This window comes from Salmo salar, chromosome 17, assembly GCF_965601325.2.
Source record: "Salmo salar chromosome 17, fSalSal1, whole genome shotgun sequence".
In the NCBI taxonomy this organism is placed as follows: domain Eukaryota; kingdom Metazoa; phylum Chordata; class Actinopteri; order Salmoniformes; family Salmonidae; genus Salmo; species Salmo salar.
Genome location: NC_138307.1, coordinates 70,169,664 through 70,195,575, shown reverse-complemented (window position 1 = coordinate 70,195,575; position 25,912 = coordinate 70,169,664). Strand labels below are relative to the sequence as shown.

The 25,912-nt window shown below is 44.7% G+C and overlaps 1 protein-coding gene across 2 annotated transcripts in view; it reads right to left on the bottom strand.

Moving 5' to 3' along the window:
- Positions 1–1,838: 1,838 nt before the first annotated feature.
- Positions 1,839–25,912, bottom strand: part of LOC106576477 (plexin-A4) — a 653,820-nt gene continuing 629,746 nt past the window's right edge. For both annotated transcript variants that reach the window (XM_082964054.1, XM_082964055.1), the window contains exons 30-32: positions 17,352–17,564; positions 7,381–7,531; positions 1,839–6,011 (exon numbers count right to left, since the gene is read on the bottom strand). In XM_082964054.1, coding sequence (XP_082820180.1) covers positions 5,916–6,011; positions 7,381–7,531; positions 17,352–17,564 — 460 coding nt within the window. In that variant the 3' untranslated portion in view covers positions 1,839–5,915. The remainder of the gene's footprint in view (positions 6,012–7,380; positions 7,532–17,351; positions 17,565–25,912) is intronic.

The following is a 25,912-nucleotide window of genomic DNA, read 5'->3' as shown; positions in this document are numbered from 1 at the left end:
CAGGAGGGGGTCGGCACGATCGATTAGCAGACCCACAACCCCTCCAGCCCTCCCCCAGATTGACCTCCTCTCAACACCACTCCTACCCCTCTCTATCTCCGTCTGGATAGATCCTCTAAACTCTCCTCTCTGCTTCTCTCCCCTCCTCACCGTCCTCTTTCTCTCTTCTTCACATCAGTGTGGCTGGGAGAAGGGCGGAGGGAAGGGTTGGGGGGCAGGGGCTGTGGGAGTGTGAAAAACCACCACCCCTAGCACAGCTGCAATCATAGCATGGCTTCATCATCTTCGTGCCCTCTATCACCCTCTCTCCCCTCCTCACCCCCCAGTCGCCTCTCTCTTCCATTATTCCCAGTTCACTGGTTGGAATATTAGGGTGACGCTCTGCGCCCTCTTCCATTTTCTCTCCCCCATTACTCCCAGTTCAGTGGCTGCTATATAGGGTGACACCAGGACCAATTCAATTCCCTGTCCCCGTCACCCCATGCTGAGGAAGATTGACACACACCGTCCCTCCCTCCCTCCCTCCCTCCCTCACTGTGGGTTCACTCAGATTGGCAGGTCTCTCTCTCCACTCTATTGTCTAACCTCCCTCTCTTTCCTCTTCTGTCACTCCCTCTCTCTTTGCCGTCTTCTTTTCTGGTCTTTACTGCAACCCAGGGTTGGTGTTATTCTTACCTGCTAATGGTAAAGGATAGTGTAGTGTACAGGAAAGCTGATCCCAGACCTGTTGACCAGGAAAACTGTCTGTCTGGAGCTCTGGGGGTCTTTTACAGCCACAGGAAGCCTAATTGGCATCAGGTGTGAGCTAATTGATTGGCGTCTTAGGTGTGTTGTTTGGCTCCCTTCTGTCCTTGCTTTTTGATGGCTCAGTGTATTTAGCACATTTTGTGGAATTATTTACTTTGTAATTCACCTCAGACTTTTGATACCTTTAGTCAAAGTACTGGATGTTTTCCCATTATTTCACTTCCTTCATCCGTTTAGTCCCTGTTAGCTTGGCTAACTACTCGGCACCAATGGCAATTTAGGGACTAGGGTGTACATGGTCCCTGACAAATAAACATAAATAATTACTATAAAGCTCATAAACTCGTATTGGACTGCAGTAGAATCTTTACCACAGCAATATGAACCAGCTGAAATGGTCAGTACTTTGAAAGATAATATTCTGAAATTGAGAAACTCTATTCACAACGATTACGTTTAACAATTTCCACTGAAAATGTCTGAAAAACAAATGAACTTGAAGAACAGTGCAGATGCAACGTTTGGTAACAGAATGACGGCACAAACAGCAAACTGTCATTCTGTTACCAAACGTTGCATCTGCACGGTTCTTCAAGTAAATGTTTTTGTAAAATGTTCAGTGGAAATTGATACTGTAGTCCTTGTGCATAGAGGTGTCTGGTTTGTTTAACTTTGCAAGCATTTGTTTTTGTTTGACATGCATTTTAAAGTGAACATCAGTGTCTCAGCATCATTCTGTCACCGTGGAATTGCCCATAAAGCAATTGTACACGAGAGGGTGTGTGTGACTGTTATTACCGCGGCTGTGCTGCAGCCTTAGGTACGAGGTGAAGCCGTCACAACAAACAACTTTGAATGTACAATTGCTTTTCTACTACGGGTTACCATACAACATATTAAAACAAAGTGCTGTAGGTTTCTGCTTCACCTGTGCCGTTCTACTCTGAGGGAAACGGGGCATTTTGCTTCCCATTATTTGAAATGAATGCATTAATTCCAGTACACATTATTCCATTTCACACCTGCTGTGCCATCAAAAATAACAATATTTAAATAAATAATTTCATATAAATAAACAAACTACAAAACACTTTGTTTCATAATAAAGTTTATTCTATATTACAAATAGTATTTTGTTCTTGACTGCAAAATAGGAATGCATTATATTTACATACACAGGTATACAATTAATTATAGCAAAGTTAGAGAAGCTGGCCTTTTCCCCCCAGGTTTAGTTTTATCTCTTGATAGGATACTCTTTATCTCTCAGCAAATATGGTTTCTGTAACACCTGCTATAACACTGAACTCTAGAAGGACCTATCTTTAGTTCCTACAAAACGTTGAAGGTGGAAGCTTTATCGAGTCCCTCGGCAACAAAGGGGTCAGTAGTCTCAGACGAGCTTTGTCGCCGGGGAACATGGGCGAAAATGGAAACATCGTATGTTACAACACCAGGGGGCAGATTCACTACGAGATTCTAGGACATTCATTCTCTTCACCACCAAATAAAAACAATGGACTTAGAGAGGAGGACACTTTGGGTAGCTAGAGACAATATAATACATGGATAATAGTGGGTCAATTTACAGGCTATAAACTTAACAGGAGCTCCTAAACGTTGAGTTCCCTACCAAGCTCAGTCTTATTTATGAACTATTTTACCTGGGATTTTCCATCAGACCGAATTAATACAGTAGATTCCTTTCAGTTCTTTCTTATTGTTTATTTGATCACAAGCTTTGTGAACAGTTTGAACATGTTGGCAGTGTAGAACGTCCAGAGAACGCGCTGTTCATGAATGTACCCCCTCCAACCTGAATACCAACCACTGACAGAACTCACCCCTTTAGACAGTTCAGTTGTGGATTAATTAGATATGGTTCATACATTAGACAGCGATGTGACGGAAATAAAACACATTTTACAAAACTCAATCAACTAAGTAAATCAGAAGCTTTCAGGATCAGAGCTAGTGTGGTTATTGAAGCTTCCAGACACCTGTTTCTCTTTGATGAGTTCATCAAGAGACGTTTAATCGTTTGAAGTTGTCCAAAGGAGAGGGGGTTTTTGAGTTAAAGCCACCAGTATCTTTTCAGTAAGTTTGTGCAGAACACCTTTAGATGTAGCAGTAGAATTGAAGGACAGCAGATACTAACAGACAAGTCATCTATGATTGACTTGAATGTATTGTACACCCCATAAGACCATAAGGATTCCAGTAATGAGGCATGTTGTGCGATACATGGGTTTTGTATGAGCAAACTTTTTCATTGAACCCTGAAAGCCCTCCTAACGCTAGTTCCCTATTCACTGAGCTCTTCAGATCAAACAACTGTCAAAACAGAATCTAAAAAACACATCCACAACTATAGTAACAGGTGCCGCAATAAGACGTTTACAAGGTAGCTTTGCAGCCAGTCCTAGGCTTACAAAAATAAATGTCATTTTTTATATGATAAAATAATAGAATCCAAAGGTAAGGTTATAGGCTAGGGGAGATCGTTTCCGGATGAAAACACAGACAGACACTAGAGAAGCAATAGCAGCCAAGAAAAGAGCAAGAAGCTCACTGCAGAATTAGTCTACCAGAACCAAAACCTGAGGGTTCTGGAACTGATGAAGTCACTAACTAATGGAACATGTATATGGATGGGTGTTAGAGGACAATCTACTCTGAAAGGACTAAGCAAAAGGACTGAATGAATTAAAACTTAGTCATGAGTTATTGTACTACATCAGTCCATGAGAATTCAAAATATCTGTTTTGTTTGTGAACCGTTTAAAGTTTCCTAGTAGCAGTAGATAAATATATTTGATTGCAAGGCAGTTCCGTTTCATAACATCCAAATAGGTCAGCATGCAAGGGTATATAATATATTGGATTTTAAGGTACCACTTTATTCTTATTAGCATCTAACACTTTCACAAGACATGGTAATGAGAGGTTTGCATGGGCTGAACGGGAGATAAAGGTTCCACCTTAACGGTTAGTTATAGTTTTAACATGAACAATCCACTTTTTTCCCTCAGATTTTTCTTCCAAGCAAAATAAAGAAAAGAACACATCCACACCATCATTTGCAAGGCTTATTTTCTCTATTTTCCTCTTTTTTTTGTTTTAAATTGAAGTTTTACATGCGCTTAAAAAGCCAATAAGGACCGAAGGTGGACCGAGGGCGGTCTCCACACATTCACATCACCACATGGGGCACGTTGTCAAGGCAAAAGAAAGGTCAGAGGTCTATAGGAAAGGAGGGTTTCTCCATCGTTTCTCCATCTCTATCTCCCTCTCCCATCCAGGTTATCACATTCCACAAGTCTGTTCATGTCCGTTTCTGGTCGTCTATTTGACGTTCACTTGTTTTTCTCACTCTAGTTTCAGCTTTTTGAGGCTTGGAGAAGGCTGCGGAGGACGACTACACTAACACACAACATGAGCGACCCAGAGCACTCAGAGTTTGGGATTCCCGCATGGAAGCTGTCTCCACACTTGTGCAAAAAAACTGACGTGGAAAACCGGACAAAGAGGGAAGAAAAACGGTGTGCCAAACACGGAAGAAACCGGGACGGCAAGGAGGAGGGCGGGACTCGTCCGCGGCTCCCTCTTCGGCACACTGAGGTCAGAAAATCACACAGGGTTAAGTTTTTGTTGTTGTGGGGTGGGTTTTTCTTTCACCAAATCCTTTCCCCGTGTCATTTCCTTTAAATACATTGTTTTTAAATAACTTTTTTTGTCTTTTTAAAATGTCAAGCTCCTTTGGTTTTTCGGCTGACCAGTTATGTCCATCAATTGATTCCCCCCGTCCCAAGTCTTTACAGAAGGTCTCTCTCTCTCTCCCTCTCTCTCAGCAGAGCAGATCCCATTTAAGCAGTACTGCACCATCTCTGTCATGTATAAAGCATGGGTCCATGGTAAGACTGCTCTAGTGAAGCGTCCCTCTCCTCCTCTCAGTAGATGTCAGTCAGCTCCCCTAGTATTCAGACAGTGTGATCAGAGGGTGAATCAGGAGTAGAGTTACCCTCAGGACAGGTCTTGGACAGCTGCCGTGAGTATCTGTTTGTGTGTGTGCTTTGATAGACCGGCGAGTGACCTCCATCCGTTAGCAGCACACACGGGTCAGACTGACCGTTCCAGGTGTCAGAGCTGTCGGGTCACTGTGGTCAAGAGTTGGATGTGTGCTTCTCGTCACAGAGGAGGACCAGACAGACCTGGGTCTGTCCTCCACTAATTAGTCTTATAATAGTCAGGATAATTCAGCAGGTACCACACCGATTCAGGAGATGAGGATTGTTTTATCTATAGAGTTACTTGGAGGGGTTGGTTGGTGGGTGGGAGGGAGCAGACTTGCGCCAATGCCACAAAGGGGAATCTGTTCTTCTCTGGATTTCAAAGTCAGTCAGGTTTTCGGAAAAAAAGGAAAATTCAAGAAGCACTAACTCTCCCCAGCCCCTATCGGAGTCTCTTTAAATACACCTCAAAGCTACATTGAGAAAACAATTCTGGAGTTTGCCTATTTCCCAATCTTAAGAACTGTGTGAACCAGGCAAACCTTCTGTTTTTTTGTCTTCAGAGGTGGTCATTTTGGTTTCCTCATTTATATAATACCACTTTGTTTTTCCACGTTTGATGTGATGTTGACTATAGCACTACAATTAACTGGACTCTGGTTTCATTGACTAATATCCTATTCAGAAAGTCTGAACAAATTGACACCCAACATTGTGGTTGCAAAAGACTTTGCTATCAGTGTTATTTTTAAAGGCAACATAAATGTTTGTTTCTCCCCCAACATGAAGGTGTAAATTATGGCGATATGGCGAGCTGGCAGACAACCACCCCTCCATCAGACTCTTCTACGCAGCAAAGCTGGGATGAGGCCCTCCCATTGCATGGTGGGAAAAGCAGTCCCCAGCTCTGCCGACCCTCCAGTCAGTCCGTCAGCCAGTCTTCTCTACACGTCCTAGGAAGCTGAGCGGATGAGATGCCAAACACTTGTCAGGAAGAGGAAGAAGAGGAGGAAGAAAACAGGACAATATGTGTTGTCTTTGAAACGGAGAGGAGTTCTGATGCTGATGACGATGGTGAAGAGATAGATGGACAGGTCTTTGCTCAGGCACGGCTCGGTTTCTGACGGGTCTCCCAGTGCGCCCTGGGAAGTGCGGTCCTCAGCTCTCCAGGCTCATGAAGGCCACCACCTGCTCCAGCTTGAAGGAAAGTCTCTGTTTCCTGGCGGCGTCGTCCTGCTCCAGTGCACACACAATCTGACAGAGAGAGACACACACAGCCAATCCACGTGTTACTGTCAGCCCCACACACAGCCAGTCCACGTGTAACTGTCAGCCTCACACACAGCCAATCCACGTGTTACTGTCAGCCCCACACACAGCCAGTCCACATGTCACTGTCAGCCTCACACACAGCCAGTCCACGTGTTACTGTCAGCCTCACACACAGCCAGTCCACGTGTAACTGTCAGCCCCACACATAGCCAATCCACGTGTTACTGTCAGCCCCACACACAGCCAGTCCACATGTCACTGTCAGCCTCACACACAGCCAGTCCACGTGTTACTGTCAGCCCCACACACAGCCAGTCCACATGTCACTGTCAGCCTCACACACAGCCAGTCCACGTGTTACTGTCAGCCCCACACACAGCCAGTCCACGTGTAACTGTCAGCCCCACACACAGCCAGTCCACGTGTTACTGTCAGCCTCACACACAGCCAGTCCACATGTAACTGTCAGCCTCACACACAGCCAGTCCACGTGTTACTGTCAGCCTCACACACAGCCAGTCCACGTGTAACTGTCAGCCCCACACACAGCCAGTCCACATGTTACTGTCAGCCTCACACACAGCCAGTCCACATGTAACTGTCAGCCTCACACACAGCCAGTCCACGTGTTACTGTCAGCCTCACACACAGCCAGTCCACGTGTTACTGTCAGCCTCACACACAGCCAGTCCACGTGTAACTGTCAGCCTCACACACAGCCAGTCCACGTGTTACTGTCAGCCCCACACACAGCCAGTCCACATGTCACTGTCAGCCTCACACACAGCCAGTCCATGTGTAACTGTCAGCCTCACACACAGCCAGTCCACGTGTTACTGTCAGCCTCACACACAGCCAGTCCACGTGTAACTGTCAGCCTCACACACCAGCTGACAATGGCAGAGTAATGGCACATACAAGAAATGTTTCTTCTGTATGACAGTGTTTCTGGAGCCTTTCCTCTGGGACCCCTTGACGTCTCACAATTTAGTAGACCTGAACTACCACATCTTATTTGTTTTTGTATTTAAAAAAAAGTAACCTTTATTTAACCAGGCATTATTCAACGACAGAATGGCTTGATGATCTAAGTTGAGAAGTGTGTTATCTCTGTAGTAGAAGAAAGACATGGTTGGGAGTCCTCCGGGAGAGGTTGGAAAAACTCTGATATATGCCGTCTGGGTTGCTTGTAAATGTATTTTATATACATCTTCCAGATCGTCTGAACCTACAAGCCATCTACAATACATTTCTACTTCTAACCCAACTGTGTAAGACTGGCTGTCCTAAATGGAACACTGCTACCTGTCTTGAATAAAGTGTGATTTTTGTCCACGGTGTGTTGCCGTACCTCCTCTGTGTATTTGCCCACGTAGGAGTAGATCTCACTGAGGGAGCTCATGCTGTTGAACTCGTTAATGTGCATCCGGGACTGCTCTGCCAGGTACGCATTCATGTCCTGGTCACTGATGGCCGGCATCTTACTGATGTCTGAGTAGTACCTGTGGAGGTAACACACACAGCAGACTGTATTAGTGAACTGTATAATCACCACATTTACATACATACACCACAAAATGCTTTATTCTTGGATTTAAATGTCACTGTGGTATTTCAGGTTTGTTTCAAGACTGAGGGATGTTTTAGCCTTTAGAATCTTGTATTGAACCTTTATTTAACCAGGCAAGTCAGTTAAGAACAAATTCTTATTTACAATGATGGCCTACCCCGGCCAAACCCTAACGACACTGGGCCAATTGTGCACCCTTATGCGACTCTCACGGCCGGTTGTGATACAGCCTGGAATTGAACCAGGGTCTGTAGTGACGCCTCTAGCACTGAAATGAAGTGCCTTAGACCGCTGCGCCATTCGGGAGCCTAGAGTAGGAATCATGCACTGTTAGAGACAGTTGTCTCACCTCCAATCACTTTTCACAGTCTGAGCAGCCCTGACTCTCAATAGACATTTACATTTTTCTAATTTAGCAGACGCTCTTATCCAAAGCAATTAGGGTTAAGTGCCTTGCTCAAGGGTACATCGATATATTTTGCACATTGTTGGCTAAGGGTTTCGAACGTTTTGGTTCCTGGCCCAATGCTCTTAACCCTTAGGCTACCTGCCGCCCACGTACAAATGGCCTAAATGGAGCTGCAAAGGCACTTAGCAGTGTATGTGAACCCCCCCCCTCGCTCTCACTCACACACACACACACACACACACACACACACACACACACACACACACACACACACACACACACACACACACACACACACACACACACACACACACACACACACACACACACACACACACACACACACACACACACACACACACACACACACACACACACACACACACACACACACACACAGACTGTGTCTCCAGGAAGCTCTCAGCTGCGTCAGGGTAAAGAGGGCTGGAGAAGGAGAAGTAATCAGCCAGTGTCAACAGCAGCTGAGGACCTCTGTCAACTCTTTCATTAAAGATGGTCATTACCTGTTTCCTTCCGGCGCCACAACTGCTCCTGGACACCCCAAATTTAGCCTGATAAGTGTGTGGTGTAGTGTGGTATGTGGTGTGTGGTATGTGGTATGTGGTATGTGGTATGGTGTGGTGTGTGTGTGTGTGTGTGTGTGCATGGAGAAAGGAAACCGAGGCTATTAAGTTAACAGAGCAGGTTACGCGGCAGGTGGGCATTGCAGGTTACTTATTGTAAGGAAGGTCACAGGAAGGTCACACCCACTCACACACACCTCGGCCACCTGCTCAGGGCAGGAGGGCAATTGGAGAAAGGGAGTCGTGGGGTTTGAGAGGGTAAAGGAAATTGGAGGGATTTCTGTCTCCAGGTAAAACAGCAGGTCCACCTGACATCTCTGGTTCTAGGTGACGACGTGGGGCCCAATTCCAAATCGTCTCCTTTCTTAGACACTGGAAATACTGGAAATCACACCTAGAGCAGGGGTCAGCAGCCCACAGGCCAAAACCAGATTTTTTTTTGCCGGCCCGCAAGAGTTTTTCATTTTGGAATTCAGCAACAACAACATTGTATTCCTGCGAATTAAAAAATATACGTATGTGATCATGTCTCAATTTAATCAAGGCATGAAATGATTGTTATTTTCCAATATATATATTTTTTGGCTTAGTTGTAGTCAATTTGCAGTGTAGAAATGATTATAATTATGTTCCGGTCACCCCACCATCCGCTCCGACAAAAATGGTCCTGCAACTGAATCTAGTTGCCTACCCCTTGGCCACAGGGTCCACTTGGAATTGAACATTTGGTATTTGTTATTAGGCTAGGGGAATTGGGTCCTGCCATGCTTGATGTTGACATCCAATGAATGGTAGAATCAGGATGGTAACAAGTGTACCTTTGTTTTTTTGCAGACAGATGCAAAATCCAGTTAACAGCCTCCTTCTGTTCAGTTAACAGCCCCCCCCCCCCCCCCCCCCCCCCAGAGAGCTGTGAATGTAAGTATGCAGTTTCCCCTGATACAGACCATGTGTTAATGTCAGGGGTTATCACTTTGATTTCCCATTGTAATCTTCTATCCGAGCCGAGGATCAAACGAACTGCATATATGACGGGTCTGATGAACTTGTCATTGTCTGGGGCCAATTAAATCCCACCTCAAATACCGCTCCAACTGAATGGAATGAATAACAGTTAGAGGCCCTGGGGGGAACATGCATGTTCAACCCTTGCAAATCACTCCAACCATCAAATTGTGCCAATGCGACATAAATCAACAAGACCAAAAACACAACTTAAATCCTGTAAGATGTCAGCTTTCATAAAAGTGCTGAGTTAGTAAGATACAGTTGTAGGAACTCATGCACCGGCCGAGACCCACAGGATTTCTTCCTTGTGTTAAATCATATCAGATTGCTTTTCTGTGGATGTCATACAGTAATAACATGTTAAGGTAGAGTCTTCCCAGAGGGGCACAGCTCCACTACAGGACCAGAGGCAAACTGCCCAATCCCCAAACGTATCATGACCAAGCTATAGGCTTCCATTATGGTGCTCCTACCCCTCTCCAAGGTACGGCTATACAATAACTGCTAACCTCCACAGCGCTTATGAAGATGTAGAACGGAGGAGAAATCAAAGGAAGACATGTATTTGTGCCTGAGTATTCCTCTCACTCCGCCTTCTTTTATTAGTTCAACTCTGCAGTCTGTCTCTTTGAAGTGTTTTTCACGGTGTGACTGAAGTGTCTGTCGGGCTGGATTGGAAGCAGAGTTGAAGACCGGTGGATGTGTGTGTTACAGATTGTGGGGGGGACGGGGGGGTTGAAGACCTGTGGATGTGTGTGTTACAGATTGTGGGGGGGGACGGGAGGGTTGAAGACCTGTGGATGTGTGTGTTACAGATTGTGGGGGGGACGGGAGGGTTGAAGACCTGTGGATGTGTGTGTTACAGATTGTGGGGGGGACGGGAGGGTTGAAGACCTGTGGATGTGTGTGTTACAGATTGTGGGGGGGACGGGAGGGTTGAAGACCTGTGGATGTGTGTGTTACAGATTGTGGGGGGGACGGGAGGGTTGAAGACCTGTGGATGTGTGTGTTACAGATTGTGGGAGGGACGGGAGGGGTGAAGACCTGTGAATGTGTGTGTTACAGATTGTGGGGGGGGAGGGAGGATTGAAGACCTGTGGATGTGTGTGTTACAGATTGTGGGGGGAATGGGGGGGACGGGAGGGACGGGGGGGTTGAAGACCTGTGGATGTGTGTGTTACAGATTGTGGGGGGACGGGAGGGACGGGGGGGTTGAAGACCTGTGGATGTGTGTGTTACAGATTGTGGGGGGGGGGGGCGGGGGGAAGGGATGGATGAAGACCTGTGGATGTGTGTGTTACAGAGTAGGGGGGAGTTGAAGATGGGGAAGGAAGAGAGAGAGTGGGAAGAAAGAGTGAAGCGATAGTGGGGAGAGAAGAGGAAGGGAGCATGGGGAGAGAGGGGGAAGGGAGGAGGGAGTGGAGAGAGGGGGAGGGGAGTGGGGAGAGAGGAGGAAGGGTGTGTGGGGAGAGAGAGATAAGAGAGAAGGAAGAGGGAGAGAAGGAAGGAGGAGAGGAAGGAGGAGAGTGTGGGGAGGGACTTGAGCTTGTCTGAGGTGTTGGACTCGATGACAGTTGCTATCCATTATAGTGCTGTGATTGGTTGGCCAAAATTCATGGACAGGGCTTAGCGAAGGGTCAATTGTATATAGATGGGCAAATTAAATTGTGTGAATATGCTGATGGTCTCAATGCACATCACAACCGTCAGGAAGGCTTTGCCAATCAACAAGAGTGTGAGATCTAATTTGCCTATCCTGATTGTAAGATGTAAGCACTGCAGGGTTTATACACACTATGTTGAGATCCAATTTGTTCATTAAGATTGATGTCAATGACGTGGAGGGACTAATCATACCACAATTACACTAAATTAGATCTCACAACAATATGGATGGATCAACTAAATCTCACCTGTAGAAACATTACATCTCAGAATCATGTGGATGCTAATTGGATTTTCTGCAAAGACTCCTGACCTTAGACATGAATTCTTCCTTCACAGACTTTTATGCTTCAGAAATAAACACCAACTGGTCCACAGGTATTAGGACCGTCACATAGCTTCAGTGTGGACAGGAAGTCTCTGATTAGAATCTTATCACTCTCCCGATCTCCCACGGCTGCCGAACCCCGTCAGCATCTCCCGCTCCTAATGCCACATGACACGTCAACAGTTTACTCACTAGCTGCAGGTCAGACTCAGCCTGTGAAACGGGTCCTTATCAGTAATCACCTCACGCACCCCAGTCGCAAGCAAAGAGCAGGGAACGCTAACAGGAACGCTAACAGGAACGCTAACAGGAACGCTAACAGGAACACATTGATATGAAGCTTAACAACCTCTAGATTGGCACTGCTGCTTTTAGTTAAATAGTAGTGATTTATCTTTACAGAGAACTACACTACCCATGATTCCGCTGTCTTTACAATTGCTGCTTGGTTCTGAGAAAGTCAACATGTAGAACACAGGAGGTTGGTGGCACCTTAATATGGGAGAACGGGCTCATTGTAATGACTGGAGAGGAATGGTATCAAATACATCAAACACATGGTTTCCATGGTTTCCCGGTGTTTGATGACATTCCATTTGCTCTGTTCTGGACATTATTATCAGCCGTTCTCCCCTCATCAGCCTTCTGTGATGTAGAATCTGTCATGTCCTGACCAGTAAGGAGTCATTTTGTTATTGTAGTATGGTCAGGACGTGGCAGGGGTGTGTTTGATTTATGTGTCTTGGGTTTTTGGGTAATGTTCAATGTTGTCTATTTCTATGTTTGAATGTCTATTTAGTCTATTTCTATGTTCAGGTTTGGTTTGGCCTTCAATTGGAAGCAGCTGTTCTTTGTTGCTTCTAATTGGAGGCCATATTTAAGTAGGGGGTTTTTGTCACTGTGTTTGTGGGTAGTTGTTCCATGTATAGCTGTGTAACCTTACAGGACTGTTTTTCGTCGTTGTTTGTTATTTTTTTTGTTAAGTGTTCACGTTTATCCAAATAAATAAGGAAGATGAGCACGATACCCACTGCGCCTTGGTCCACTTTTTACGACGCGCCTGACAGAATCTCTGTCTGTATACCCTGTGTGTTTTCATCCTCCCCTCATCAGCCTCCTGTGATGTAGAATCTCTGTCTTTATACCCTGTGTGTTTTTAATCTGAGGTTGATTGAGTATTTCAGCTATTTGAATTGAACATTTCCTGTCCAAATAATGAATAGCACCTGGGTGAACTGAGATAATGACAGATGGTCTGATACTACTGTACGTACACTAGGCCCATGGAACCTTTGTATCGCAACATCACAATCAAGCATCCCTACCTGAGCCCTACTCAAATCCACACAATCACACACCTCTGTCCCGTCGACTGCCAAGCCTCAGGAAGACTAAGGGCTCCATTCAATCCGTATCGCTGAAGTTCAGTGCTATGGCGCGATTGAAATTGAGAGGTCATTTCCGATTGAGCCCACATATGCAGGCTTTACTCTGAATGCAGTCTCAGCTAACGTGGGAACACTGCCTGTACATTTCTATTGCGCTGTAGCGCATGCTCTTCAGCGCTGTGGATTGAATCAAGTCCTTATGCTAAACTGTCTCATCCATATTTAAAGCAGCAAACAACCATAAGCTACCATCCTCTGAAACGGAGTAACTATAATATAACCCATCTATATATCACTGGGAGTAACAATAATATAACCCATCTATATATCACTGGGAGTAACAATAATATAACCCATCTATATATCACTGGGACTAACTATAATATAACCCATCTATATATCACTGGGAGTAACAATAATATAACCCATCTATATATCACTGGGAGTAACTATAAGTCCCCCCGGGAGCTAAACCCATCTATATATCACTGGGAGTAACAATAATATAACCCATCTATATATCACTGGAAGTAACAATAATATAACCCATCTATATATCACTGGGAGTAACAATAATATAACCCATCTATATATCACTGGGAGTAACTATAATATAACCCATCTATATATCACTGGGAGTAACTATAATATAACCCATCTATATATCACTGGGAGTAACTATAATATAACCCATCTATATATCACTGGAAGTAACTATAATATAACCCATCTATATATCACTGGGAGTAACAATAATATAACCCATCTATATATCACTGGGAGTAACTATAATATAACCCATCTATATATCACTGGGAGTAACTATAATATAACCCATCTATATATCACTGGGAGTAACAATAATATAACCCATCTATATATCACTGGGAGTAACAATAATATAACCCATCTATATATCACTGGGAGTAACTATAATATAACCCATCTATATATCACTGGGAGTAACTATAATATAACCCATCTATATATCACTGGGAGTAACAATAATATAACCCATCTATATATCACTGGGAGTAACAATAATATAACCCATCTATATATCACTGGGAGTAACAATAATATAACCCATCTATATATCACTGGGAGTAACTATAATATAACCCATCTATATATCACTGGGAGTAACTATAATATAACCCATCTATATATCACTGGGAGTAACAATAATATAACCCATCTATATATCACTGGGAGTAACAATAATATAACCCATCTATATATCACTGGGAGTAACTATAATATAACCCATCTATATATCACTGGGAGTAACTATAATATAACCCATCTATATATCACTGGGAGTAACTATAAGATAACCCATCTATATATCACTGGGAGTAACAATAATATAACCCATCTATATATCACTGGGAGTAACAATAATATAACCCATCTATATATCACTGGGAGTAACTATAATATAACCCATCTATATATCACTGGGAGTAACTATAATATAACCCATCTATATATCACTGGGAGTAACTAATAATATAACCCATCTATATATCACTGGGAGTAACTATAATATAACCCATCTATATATCACTAGGAGTAACAATAATATAACCCATCTATATATCACTGGGAGTAACAATAATATAACCCATCTATATATCACTGGGAGTAACTATAATATAACCCATCTATATATCACTGGGAGTAACTATAATATAACCCATCTATATATCACTGGGAGTAACAATAATATAACCCATCTATATATCACTGGAAGTAACTATAATATAACCCATCTATATATCACTGGGAGTAACAATAATATAACCCATCTATATATCACTGGGAGTAACAATAATATAACCCATCTATATATCACTGGGAGTAACTATAATATAACCCATCTATATATCACTGGGAGTAACTATAATATAACCCATCTATATATCACTGGGAGTAACTATAATATAACCCATCTATATATCACTGGGAGTAACTATAATATAACCCATCTATATATCACTGGGAGTAACTATAATATAACCCATCTATATATCACTGGGAGTAACTATAATATAACCCATCTATATATCACTGGGAGTAACAATAATATAACCCATCTATATATCACTGGGAGTAACTATAATATAACCCATCTATATATCACTGGGAGTAACTATAATATAACCCATCTATATATCACTGGGAGTAACAATAATATAACCCATCTATATATCACTGGGAGTAACTATAATATAACCCATCTATATATCACTGGGAGTAACTATAATATAACCCATCTATATATCACTGGGAGTAACTATAATATAACCCATCTATATATCACTGGGAGTAACAATAATATAACCCATCTATATATCACTGGGAGTAACTATAATATAACCCATCTATATATCACTGGGAGTAACTATAATATAACCCATCTATATATCACTGGGAGTAACAATAATATAACCCATCTATATATCACTGGGAGTAACAATAATATAACCCATCTATATATCACTGGGAGTAACAATAATATAACCCATCTATATATCACTGGGAGTAACAATAATATAACCCATCTATATATCACTGGGAGTAACTATAATATAACCCATCTATATATCACTGGAAGTAACTATAATATAACCCATCTATATATCACTGGGAGTAACTATAATATAACCCATCTATATATCACTGGGAGTAACAATAATATAACCCATCTATATATCACTGGGAGTAACTATAATATAACCCATCTATATATCACTGGGAGTAACAATAATATAACCCATCTATATATCACTGGGAGTAACAATAATATAACCCATCTATATATCACTGGGAGTAACAATAATATAACCCATCTATATATCACTGGGAGTAACTATAATATAACCCATCTATATATCACTGGGAGCAACTATAAGAGCAAATCAAATCAAATTGTATTCATCACATAACAAGCGAGACTATATACAGGGGGTGCCGGTACAGATTCAATGTGCGGGGGCACTCTGTAGTGCCTAGTCAAGGTAATTGAGGTAATATGTACATGTAGGTAGAGTTAAAGTGACTATGCGTAGATGATAAACAGAGTAGCAGCAGCGTAAAAGTGGGGTCTGGGTAGCCCTTTGATTAGCTGTTCAGGAGTCTTATGGCTTGGGGGTAGAAGCTGTTTAGAAGCCTCTTGGACCTCGACATGGCGCTCCGGTACCACTTGCCGTGCGGTAGCAGAGAGAACAGTCTATGACTGGGGTGGCTGGAGACTTGATCATATAGATCATGCACCGTTAATATAAAACACACAAGCACATGCTTACACGCACACATATACACATACACTGTATATCTCAGCCTGATGAATACGGTTCTAGACAAAACTCCTCGTTGGGTTCCAGTCATCTAAGCACCACATACAGCATATCCCTGTCCTGCGGCTAGCGCTGAGCACTAACACAAGCCCCATCTTTTACTCAGCACTCTACCACTGACCAAATAAATGGAATACAACTCTAATTTGGACAAATGACCACCACTACTGCTGTGCAGCGGTAATCTGCTAACTGCTCACACACATGGTTGTACCTGGGCAGGACAGAGAACTCACTGTGGCTCTCTGTCTGTGGCTCTCTGTCTGTGGCTCTCTGTCTGTGGCTCTCTGTCTGTGGCTCTCTGTCTGTGGCTCTCTGTCTGTGGCTCTCTGTCTGTGGCTCTCTGTCTGTGGCTCTCTGTCTGTGGCTCTCTGTCTGTGGCTCTCTGTCTGTGGCTCTCTGTCTTCTGTGGCTCTCTGTCTTCTGTGGCTCTCTGTCTGTGGCTCTCTGTCTGTGGCTCTCTGTCTGTGGCTCTCTGTCTGTGGCTCTCTGTCTGTGGCTCTCTGTCTGTGGCTCTCTGTCTGTGCCTCTCTGTCTGTGCCTCTCTGTCTGTGCCTCTCTGTCTGTGCCTGTCTGTCTGTCTGTGCCTGTCTCCCCTCTACCTCTCCAGCATTAGGAGGCACTGCCATCCATTCCCAGTGGCTTTTCATTTGGAGTCTCATCCATGGACCAGGGATCACAACACGACAGCCCCACTGTGTGTACTTATGAGACAAGGGCCAGACTACAGTCTATCAGGGATGGACAAAATGGCTGGCACACATCTATAGGACGACAGAACCACATGTTGCACTGTCCTCTCATGTTACACTCACATGTAGGTTTATATAGAAACTGGCAAAGAGAGAAAGACATGCTGTATACACACACACACACACACACACACACACACACACACACACACACACACACACACACACACACACACCACACACACACGCACAGTACACAAACTCCCCAAACCACCCCCCACCTCACAAACTCACACCCATCCCATCATCCTCTCACCTCTCCACCCAGCTCTTGTAACTGGGGATGTCCTTGGCGTAGAGCAGCTTGTTGGAGGGGGAGTCCTTGCCCAGGCGGTGTTCTGAGGTAGAGCAGGAGTCCATGAAGGTCTGGGCCACCACAGACAGACAGGCATCCGTGATGCTGCTCTTGTGGATGTCGAACACAAACTGGGGGTTCTTGATCACATTCACCCAGAACCTCAGAGGTAGGCTATAGAGGAGAGACAGAGAGAGTTAGGGAATATCATGTCATCCTGGAACGTCAGAACCTCAGAGGTGGGCTATAGAGGAGAGACAGAGAGAGTTAGGGAATATCATGTCATCCTGGAACGTCAGAACCTCAGAGGTGGGCTATAGAGGAGAGACAGAGAGAGTTAGGGAATATCATGTCATCCTGGAACGTCAGAACCTCAGAGGTGGGCTATAGAGGAGAGACAGAGAGAGTTAGGGAATATCATGTCATCCTGGAACGCCAGAACCTCAGAGGTGGGCTATAGAGGAGAGACAGAGAGAGTTAGGGAATATCATGTCATCCTGGAACGTCAGAACCTCAGAGGTGGGCTATAGAGGAGAGACAGAGAGAGTTAGGGAATATCATGTCATCCTGGAACGTCAGAACCTCAGAGGTGGGCTATAGAGGAGAGACAGAGAGAGTTAGGGAATATCATGTCATCCTGGAACGTCAGAACCTCAGAGGTGGGCTATAGAGGAGAGACAGAGAGAGTTAGGGAATATCATGTCATCCTGGAACGTCAGAACCTCAGAGGTGGGCTATAGAGGAGAGACAGAGAGAGTTAGGGAATATCATGTCATCCTGGAACGTCAGAACCTCAGAGGTGGGCTATAGAGGAGAGACAGAGAGAGTTAGGGAATATCATGTCATCCTGGAACGTCAGAACCTCAGAGGTGGGCTATAGAGGAGACATAATGTAAACACAACACCCTGGCCTTACAGGGGACAGAGTCTATTACCATAACATACACCAGGTACATTTCTAGGAATGCTTCTCTGTGATAGAACACAACAAATGAAACAGAAGACATCAAGGTGATTTTCTACATTTAGACTTAAATAACAATCCTTGTTCAAATCCAAATCCAAGCAGATTACATCCCTGAACATACAACAGCTCACATTGGTTAAAGCCAGCCAGTGGATGTGGTCGGTCTGAGCTAACACATTCAGTGGCAGAAGGGAATGAGGACCAATTCACTTTGCAATCTAGTACACGGCTTGTTGCTGATACCTTCTATTTGATGTTTGCGCGATTTAATAAAGCCCTAATCTTAAAAGCAGGCAATGCCAGGGCTTCATGGTTTCCAGCTGTGTCTGGGGGCTTCACACCAACACTGTTCATATTGCCTTGTTTAGACATGCGGCCCATTCCATGCCTGTCTAGAATAATCAAAACACAAGTCTGTTTATTTGTTGGCCTTGGAACGAATGGAGAGAGGTAGCACAGGTGTAAGTGTGTGTTACAGATCAGGTGGTATAAAGGCAGGACTGAGAATTGCTTGTATTTCCTTCCTTCTCTCTCTCTCTCTCTCATTAACTGGGCAGCATGGTTTTGGATGATGCGGCAAAAGCCAAACCGGCAAGACACTGCAGTCTAGAGGATGGACCGACTGTGTGTGCAACATCAGGGAGGAGAGAGAAAAAAAAACACGGAATCATTTGAATAACCCCTCTCCCGACATGTCCTACCCCCCAACCTGCTGTAAATCATTCAGCTGTACCACCTAACAAAAGAGGATTTGGCGAGGGAAACCTTGGCATTATGACTCTGAATTAATCTGGACGAATCTTCTGGGATTAGCGGACGGATCAAAGGATATTAACACCGCCGTGATGCAAGTCTTGATTGTCGTCAATCTGGCGCAGCTGGCCAGTACTAGGTTAAGGTCTAGATGGTTTCCGAGGGGAAAGGTCAGATTTAAAGAGTCTCTGCACACCTTCCATCTCTGGGACAGGTCCATAATGATATTTACATTTCAGTGAATGTGACACAATACAGGTTTATCTGACAAACTATCGCTAGGAGACGATAGAGAGCTGTGTTTGCATTGTGGCAACTGTTCTGCCAATACCTCCGTACAACCTAACTTTTCCCCAAACTGTAAAGCATGTTATTCATACTGTGGTGTCCAGGATCGAAGCCCAGGCTAGACTGGCATGGGTATGAATGAAGATCTGAGTTCTGTCCAAGTGGTATTTGATCATTGTGCAGCTTTACATTGATTGTTGTCTGTGGGGGACGTTTCATTGTTTTGGATGTTTGATCTGAAATAACATATCCAATGAGTCCAAACACATTGGGGTATATGGAGAGCAACTGTCCCCTTGGAAATGACATCTTCTGACATATTTTACAGATGTTTGAATGCAGTTATGACACTGCTTTTTTTCTTTACAGAGATGAAGCTAAAGTCTTCAATCAGATACTGAATGTGGCTCTGTGAACTGTCAACGGTCAGTCAGACAGGAACAACCCTTTTACTCAGGGAAGGTGAGAGTACAGCACTGAGGCACTACACTACATAGTATTGTCCAGGACTAGTGAGTGTTTAGCCAGGTCCCAGATCTGTTTGTGCGGTCTTGCCAACTCCTATGGTTTTTCCAGTAAATGTTATTATACATTTTTGTTGGGCAGTTGGGAGTTGTCATTGTGCATGGAGTTGTATGGGTTGTTGAACTTTGAGGTCAATGGTTTTTGTTTGGCATTTTGGGGTGAAGGATCAGTCTCTGTGTGGTGCCATTACCATCCAATCACCTTAAAGTGACTTTGGGCATCTTGAAAAGCACTTAAAATAAAATGAATTATGGTCATTGTCATGGCTAGTGAGTGTTGGCCTAGCTAACATCAGTAGGACTAATCCCTGGGTTTCCATAGAGAGAGGACGGATTAAGGGTATATATTGACCCAATACCCACAAATCAAATCAAACAACAGTGTAATCTTGGATCTATACTGATCCATGGTTCTGGTACTCATACTGTAGCCTATATTTCAGGCTGGGTAGAAATAGAATCTAATGTCTATATAGTGTAATATCACTGTAACATCTCCAGACTGTTGTCAACCTTCAGAGGGATGTGTCTTCCTTCCTGTCTGCTGCTGTCATTGGGAGAGTGTGGTGGGTTTATGTGATTAAGGACACAGATGAGTTGTGTGTGCTGTGCAATGTGGGCATGTGTGTGCCAGTCTGCTCTAGAAGCTGGTAATTAAAACACTGCTTGCTGAAGGGACACACACACACACACACTGAAGAAAGAGGATGAGAGGGAGATGTCGACACACTGACTGCTAATCCAAAAGATACCATCTGGAGGAGCTCTAGGAGTCTGACTCAAACACACAAACACAACACACACACACACAAATAAACACACACACACACAAACTGATGCAGAAAGGCATGTACTCACACAGGTATTAAAACAGATGCACAATGCATGAACACACATACACACACACCCCACAAACCCCACAAACTCTCTCTCAAACCATTAGTAATGAGGAGGGCAAGTAAAGGTCATATGCTGGGGGACAGAGGAGGCAGGTGGGAGGAGCTATAGGAGGATGGGCTCATTGTAATGGCTGGAATGGAATCCATGGAGTCAAACATGTGGTTTCCATGTGGTTGATGTGTTTGGTACCGTTCCATGTATTCCATTCCAGCTATTATAATGAGCCCGTCCTCCTATAGCTTTTCCCACTAGCCTTCTATGCTATTACACAGTCAACCATGGTGAATGATCACACAGTCAACCATGGTGGATGATCACACAGTCAACCATGGTGGATGATCACACAGTCAACCATGGTGGATGATCACACAGTCAACCATGGTGGATAATACACAGTCAACCATGGTGGATAATTACACAGTCAACTATGGTGGATGATCACACAGTCAACCATGGTGGATAATACACAGTCAACCATGGTGGATGATCACACAGTCAACCATGGTGGATGATCACACAGTCAACTATGGTGGATGATCACACAGTCAACTATGGTGGATGATCACACAGTCAACCATGGTGGATAATACACAGTCAACTATGGTGGATGATCACACAGTCAACTATGGTGGATAATACACAGTCAACTATGGTGGATGATCACACAGTCAACCATGGTGGATAATACACAGTCAACCATGCACTGGACTGAGTGATGATGAAAGGTCTGTCTGAGGCTCTTCCTGTACCAGCCTGCTTCTGGGAATCAAACAATATGGCTGACAGGAAAATAGACTATTATCGACCCCTAAACAAATAAAAACTGCCTTAATGAGGAACTATTATACCTACGCCTCACATTAATTCAGTCTACTAACATGGTCTACATATCTATGAATAACTGCAGCACAGAAAAAGGTCTAGACTCTCATCCAGAGACATGACAATGACAGGATTGTTTCTTGGAAAACGCACACAGCTGTGTGTCTCTCAATTTCAATCTCAGGTTAGGATGGATTATTTCAATCTATCTCTACTGCTGGAGAATTACACAGGGCAGAGAATAATCTGGTTTGAAGGATAGGTCACCACTGCTTGGTGTAGAACAGGGGACATGGTGATCTGAGCTGGCTGGGTGTATTTAATAATCTGGTTTGAAGGATAGGTCTCCACTGCTTGGTGTAGAACAGGGGACGTGGTGCTCTGAGCTGGCTGGGTGTATTTAATAATTTGGTTTGAAGGATAGGTCTCCACTGCTTGGTGTAGAACAGGGGACATGGTGCTCTGAGCTGGCTGGGTGTATTTAATAAACTGGTTTGAAGGATAGGTCTCCACTGCTTGGTGTAGAACAGGGGACATGGTGCTCTGAGCTGGCTGGGTGTATTTAATAATCTGGTTTGAAGGATAGGTCACCACTGCTTGGTGTAGAACAGGGGACATGGTGCTCTGAGCTGGCTGGGTGTATTTAATCATCTGGTTTGAAGGATAGGCCACCACTGCTTGGTGTAGAACAGGGGACATGGTGCTCTGAGCTGGCTGGGTGTATTTAATCATCTGGTTTGAAGGATAGGTCACCACTGCTTGGTGTAGAACAGGGGACATGGTGCTCTGAGCTGGCTGGGTGTATTTAATAATCTGGTTTGAAGGATAGGTCTCCACTGCTTGGTGTAGAACAGGGGACATGGTGCTCTGAGCTGGCTGGGTGTATTTAATAATCTGGTTTGAAGGATAGGCCTCCACTGCTTGGTGTAGAACAGGGGACGTGGTGCTCTGAGCTGGCTGGGTGTATTTAATAATCTGGTTTGAAGGATAGGTCACCACTGCTTGGTGTAGAACAGGGGACATGGTGCTCTGAGCTGGCTGGGTGTATTTAATAATCTGGTTTGAAGGATAGGTCACCACTGCTTGGTGTAGAACAGGGGACATGGTGCTCTGAGCTGGCTGGGTGTATTTAATAATCTGGTTTGAAGGATAGGTCTCCACTGCTTGGTGTAGAACAGGGGACATGGTGCTCTGAGCTGGCTGGGTGTATTTAATCATCTGGTTTGAAGGATAGGCCTCCACTGCTTGGTGTAGAACAGGGGACATGGTGCTCTGAGCTGGCTGGGTGTATTTAATAATCTGGTTTGAAGGATAGGTCACCACTGCTTGGTGTAGAACAGGGGACATGGTGCTCTGAGCTGGCTGGGTGTATTTAATCATCTGGTTTGAAGGATAGGTCTCCACTGCTTGGTGTAGAACAGGGGACATGGTGCTCTGAGCTGGCTGGGTGTATTTAATAATCTGGTTTGAAGGATAGGTCTCCACTGCTTCGTGTAGAACAGGGGACGTGGTGCTCTGAGCTGGCTGGGTGTATTTAATAATCTGGTTTGAAGGATAGGCCTCCACTGCTTGGTGTAGAACAGGGGACGTGGTGCTCTGAGCTGGCTGGGTGTATTTCATAATCTGGTTTGAAGGATAGGTCACCACTGCTTGGTGTAGAACAGGGGACATGGTGCTCTGAGCTGGCTGGGTGTATTTAATCATCTGGTTTGAAGGATAGGTCACCACTGCTTGGTGTAGAACAGGGGACATGGTGCTCTGAGCTGGCTGGGTGTATTTAATCATCTGGTTTGAAGGATAGGTCACCACTGCTTGGTGTAGAACAGGGGACATGGTGCTCTGAGCTGGCTGGGTGTATTTAATAATCTGGTTTGAAGGATAGGTCTCCACTGCTTGGTGTAGAACAGGGGACATGGTGCTCTGAGCTGGCTGGGTGTATTTAATAATCTGGTTTGAAGGATAGGTCACCACTGCTTGGTGTAGAACAGGGGACGTGGTGCTCTGAGCTGGCTGGGTGTATTTAATAATCTGGTTTGAAGGATAGGCCTCCACTGCTTGGTGTAGAACAGGGGACATGGTGCTCTGAGCTGGCTGGGTGTATTTAATAATCTGGTTTGAAGGATAGGTCACCACTGCTTGGTGTAGAACAGGGGACGTGGTGCTCTGAGCTGACTGGGTGTATTTAATAATCTGGTTTGAAGGATAGGTCACCACTTCTTGGTGTAGAACAGGGGACGTGGTGCTCTGAGCTGGCTGGGTGTATTTAATAATCTGGTTTGAAGGATAGGTCACCACTGCTTGGTGTAGAACAGGGGACGTGGTGCTCTGAGCTGGCTGGGTGTATTTAATAATCTGGTTTGAAGGATAGGTCACCACTGCTTGGTGTAGAACAGGGGACGTGGTGCTCTGAGCTGGCTGGGTGTATTTAATAATCTGGTTTGAAGGATAGGTCACCACTGCTTGGTGTAGAACAGGGGACGTGGTGCTCTGAGCTGGCTGGGTGTATTTAATCATCTGGTTTGAAGGATAGGTCACCACTGCTTGGTGTAGAACAGGGGACATGGTGCTCTGAGCTGGCTGGGTGTATTTAATAATCTGGTTTGAAGGATAGGTCTCCACTGCTTGGTGTAGAACAGGGGACATGGTGCTCTGAGCTGGCTGGGTGTATTTAATAATCTGGTTTGAAGGATAGGTCACCACTGCTTGGTGTAGAACAGGGGACGTGGTGCTCTGAGCTGGCTGGGTGTATTTAATAATCTGGTTTGAAGGATAGGTCTCCACTGCTTGGTGTAGAACAGGGGACGTGGTGCTCTGAGCTGGCTGGGTGTATTTAATAATCTGGTTTGAAGGATAGGTCACCACTGCTTGGTGTAGAACAGTGGACGTGGTGCTCTGAGCTGGCTGGGTGTATTTAATAATCTGGTTTGAAGGATAGGTCACCACTGCTTGGTGTAGAACAGGGGACATGGTGCTCTGAGCTGGCTGGGTGTATTTAATCATCTGGTTTGAAGGATAGGTCTCCACTGCTTGGTGTAGAACAGGGGACATGGTGCTCTGAGCTGGCTGGGTGTATTTAATGGGCTGTGTGATGATGACTGGACCTGTTGTAGTATCACTCTGAATGGATCAGTGTTTTGTTCTAACAGAATGCAGTCTTTTGTAAGACTCAGAGGTGGATACACATGCACACACCGACAGAAAGACAGACAGACATGCACACACACCTGCACGTGCGCACACATTAACGGACAGTCACGCACACACACACTTTCTCACATGCACACACACACACACTCACAAACAAACAAGCAGAAAGCCCCCCATGCAGAGAGAGGACCTGCATCACCCTGACAGTGGAATAAGCAGTATGCACTAAGCGTTGTGTAAGCGTTACCAGTGTGTTATGATAAATGACTTTAACGTTTCCCCTCTTGCGAGAGTGATTCCATTAATGTCTATTGTAAGAGCGACCTACAGAGCTCTTGGAAAACACTTAACACGCTCTTTTGCAAATGGTGCAATAACGCAGACACTGGAAAGGATACAAATTAGGACCATGAAGTAAATAGTCTCTCTTTCCCCCTCTCTCTCCACTCTCCTCCGGCCGACTGCCCCACAAATCAATTCCCAGCCCCATAGTCCTTTGGGCCGGAGCTGAGTGATGCATGATGGGACCATGGCGAAGGCCAGGGGCTAATGAGTTATTAGCGTGGTGTTTAACTCCCACTGAGTCCATTTCCTCTTCTCCTCCACCCCCTCCTCTCCTCCTCTCTTCCTCTCTCCCTCATTCTAATCCACTCCAGGTTATTTAACCCTGCCACCCCTTCAGGATGGGGACACAGGTCTAAATTAATCAGAGGATATTCATTTGGAGTCCACTTCCTTCACCTAGCCTCCCCTGGTTTCCTCGCCCTGGCGACTACAGGCGGCTCGGTCCCGGTCGGTAACCATGGTAATGTCAGAGCCGGCTGCCCTGATTGGTTGCCTGTGGGATTAGCTCTTCGTCATTGGATTTAATGAAAATTGTTCACACACTCCATGGTTCATTCCATAGGCATGGAGGTGGTGGTGGAGCGGGGAGACATATTTAGGGCAGTGCTAACTTCTCTCTGATAAACTTCCGTGTGTGTGTGTGTGTGTATCTGACTACCTATGTGTGTGTGTGTGTGTGTGTGTGTGTGTGGAGGTTGCCGTACACTTCCAATGTTAACCTGTTTTAGCACAGTACACAGTAAAACAGGAAAGGCCAGACGTCTCCAGTGTCTCAC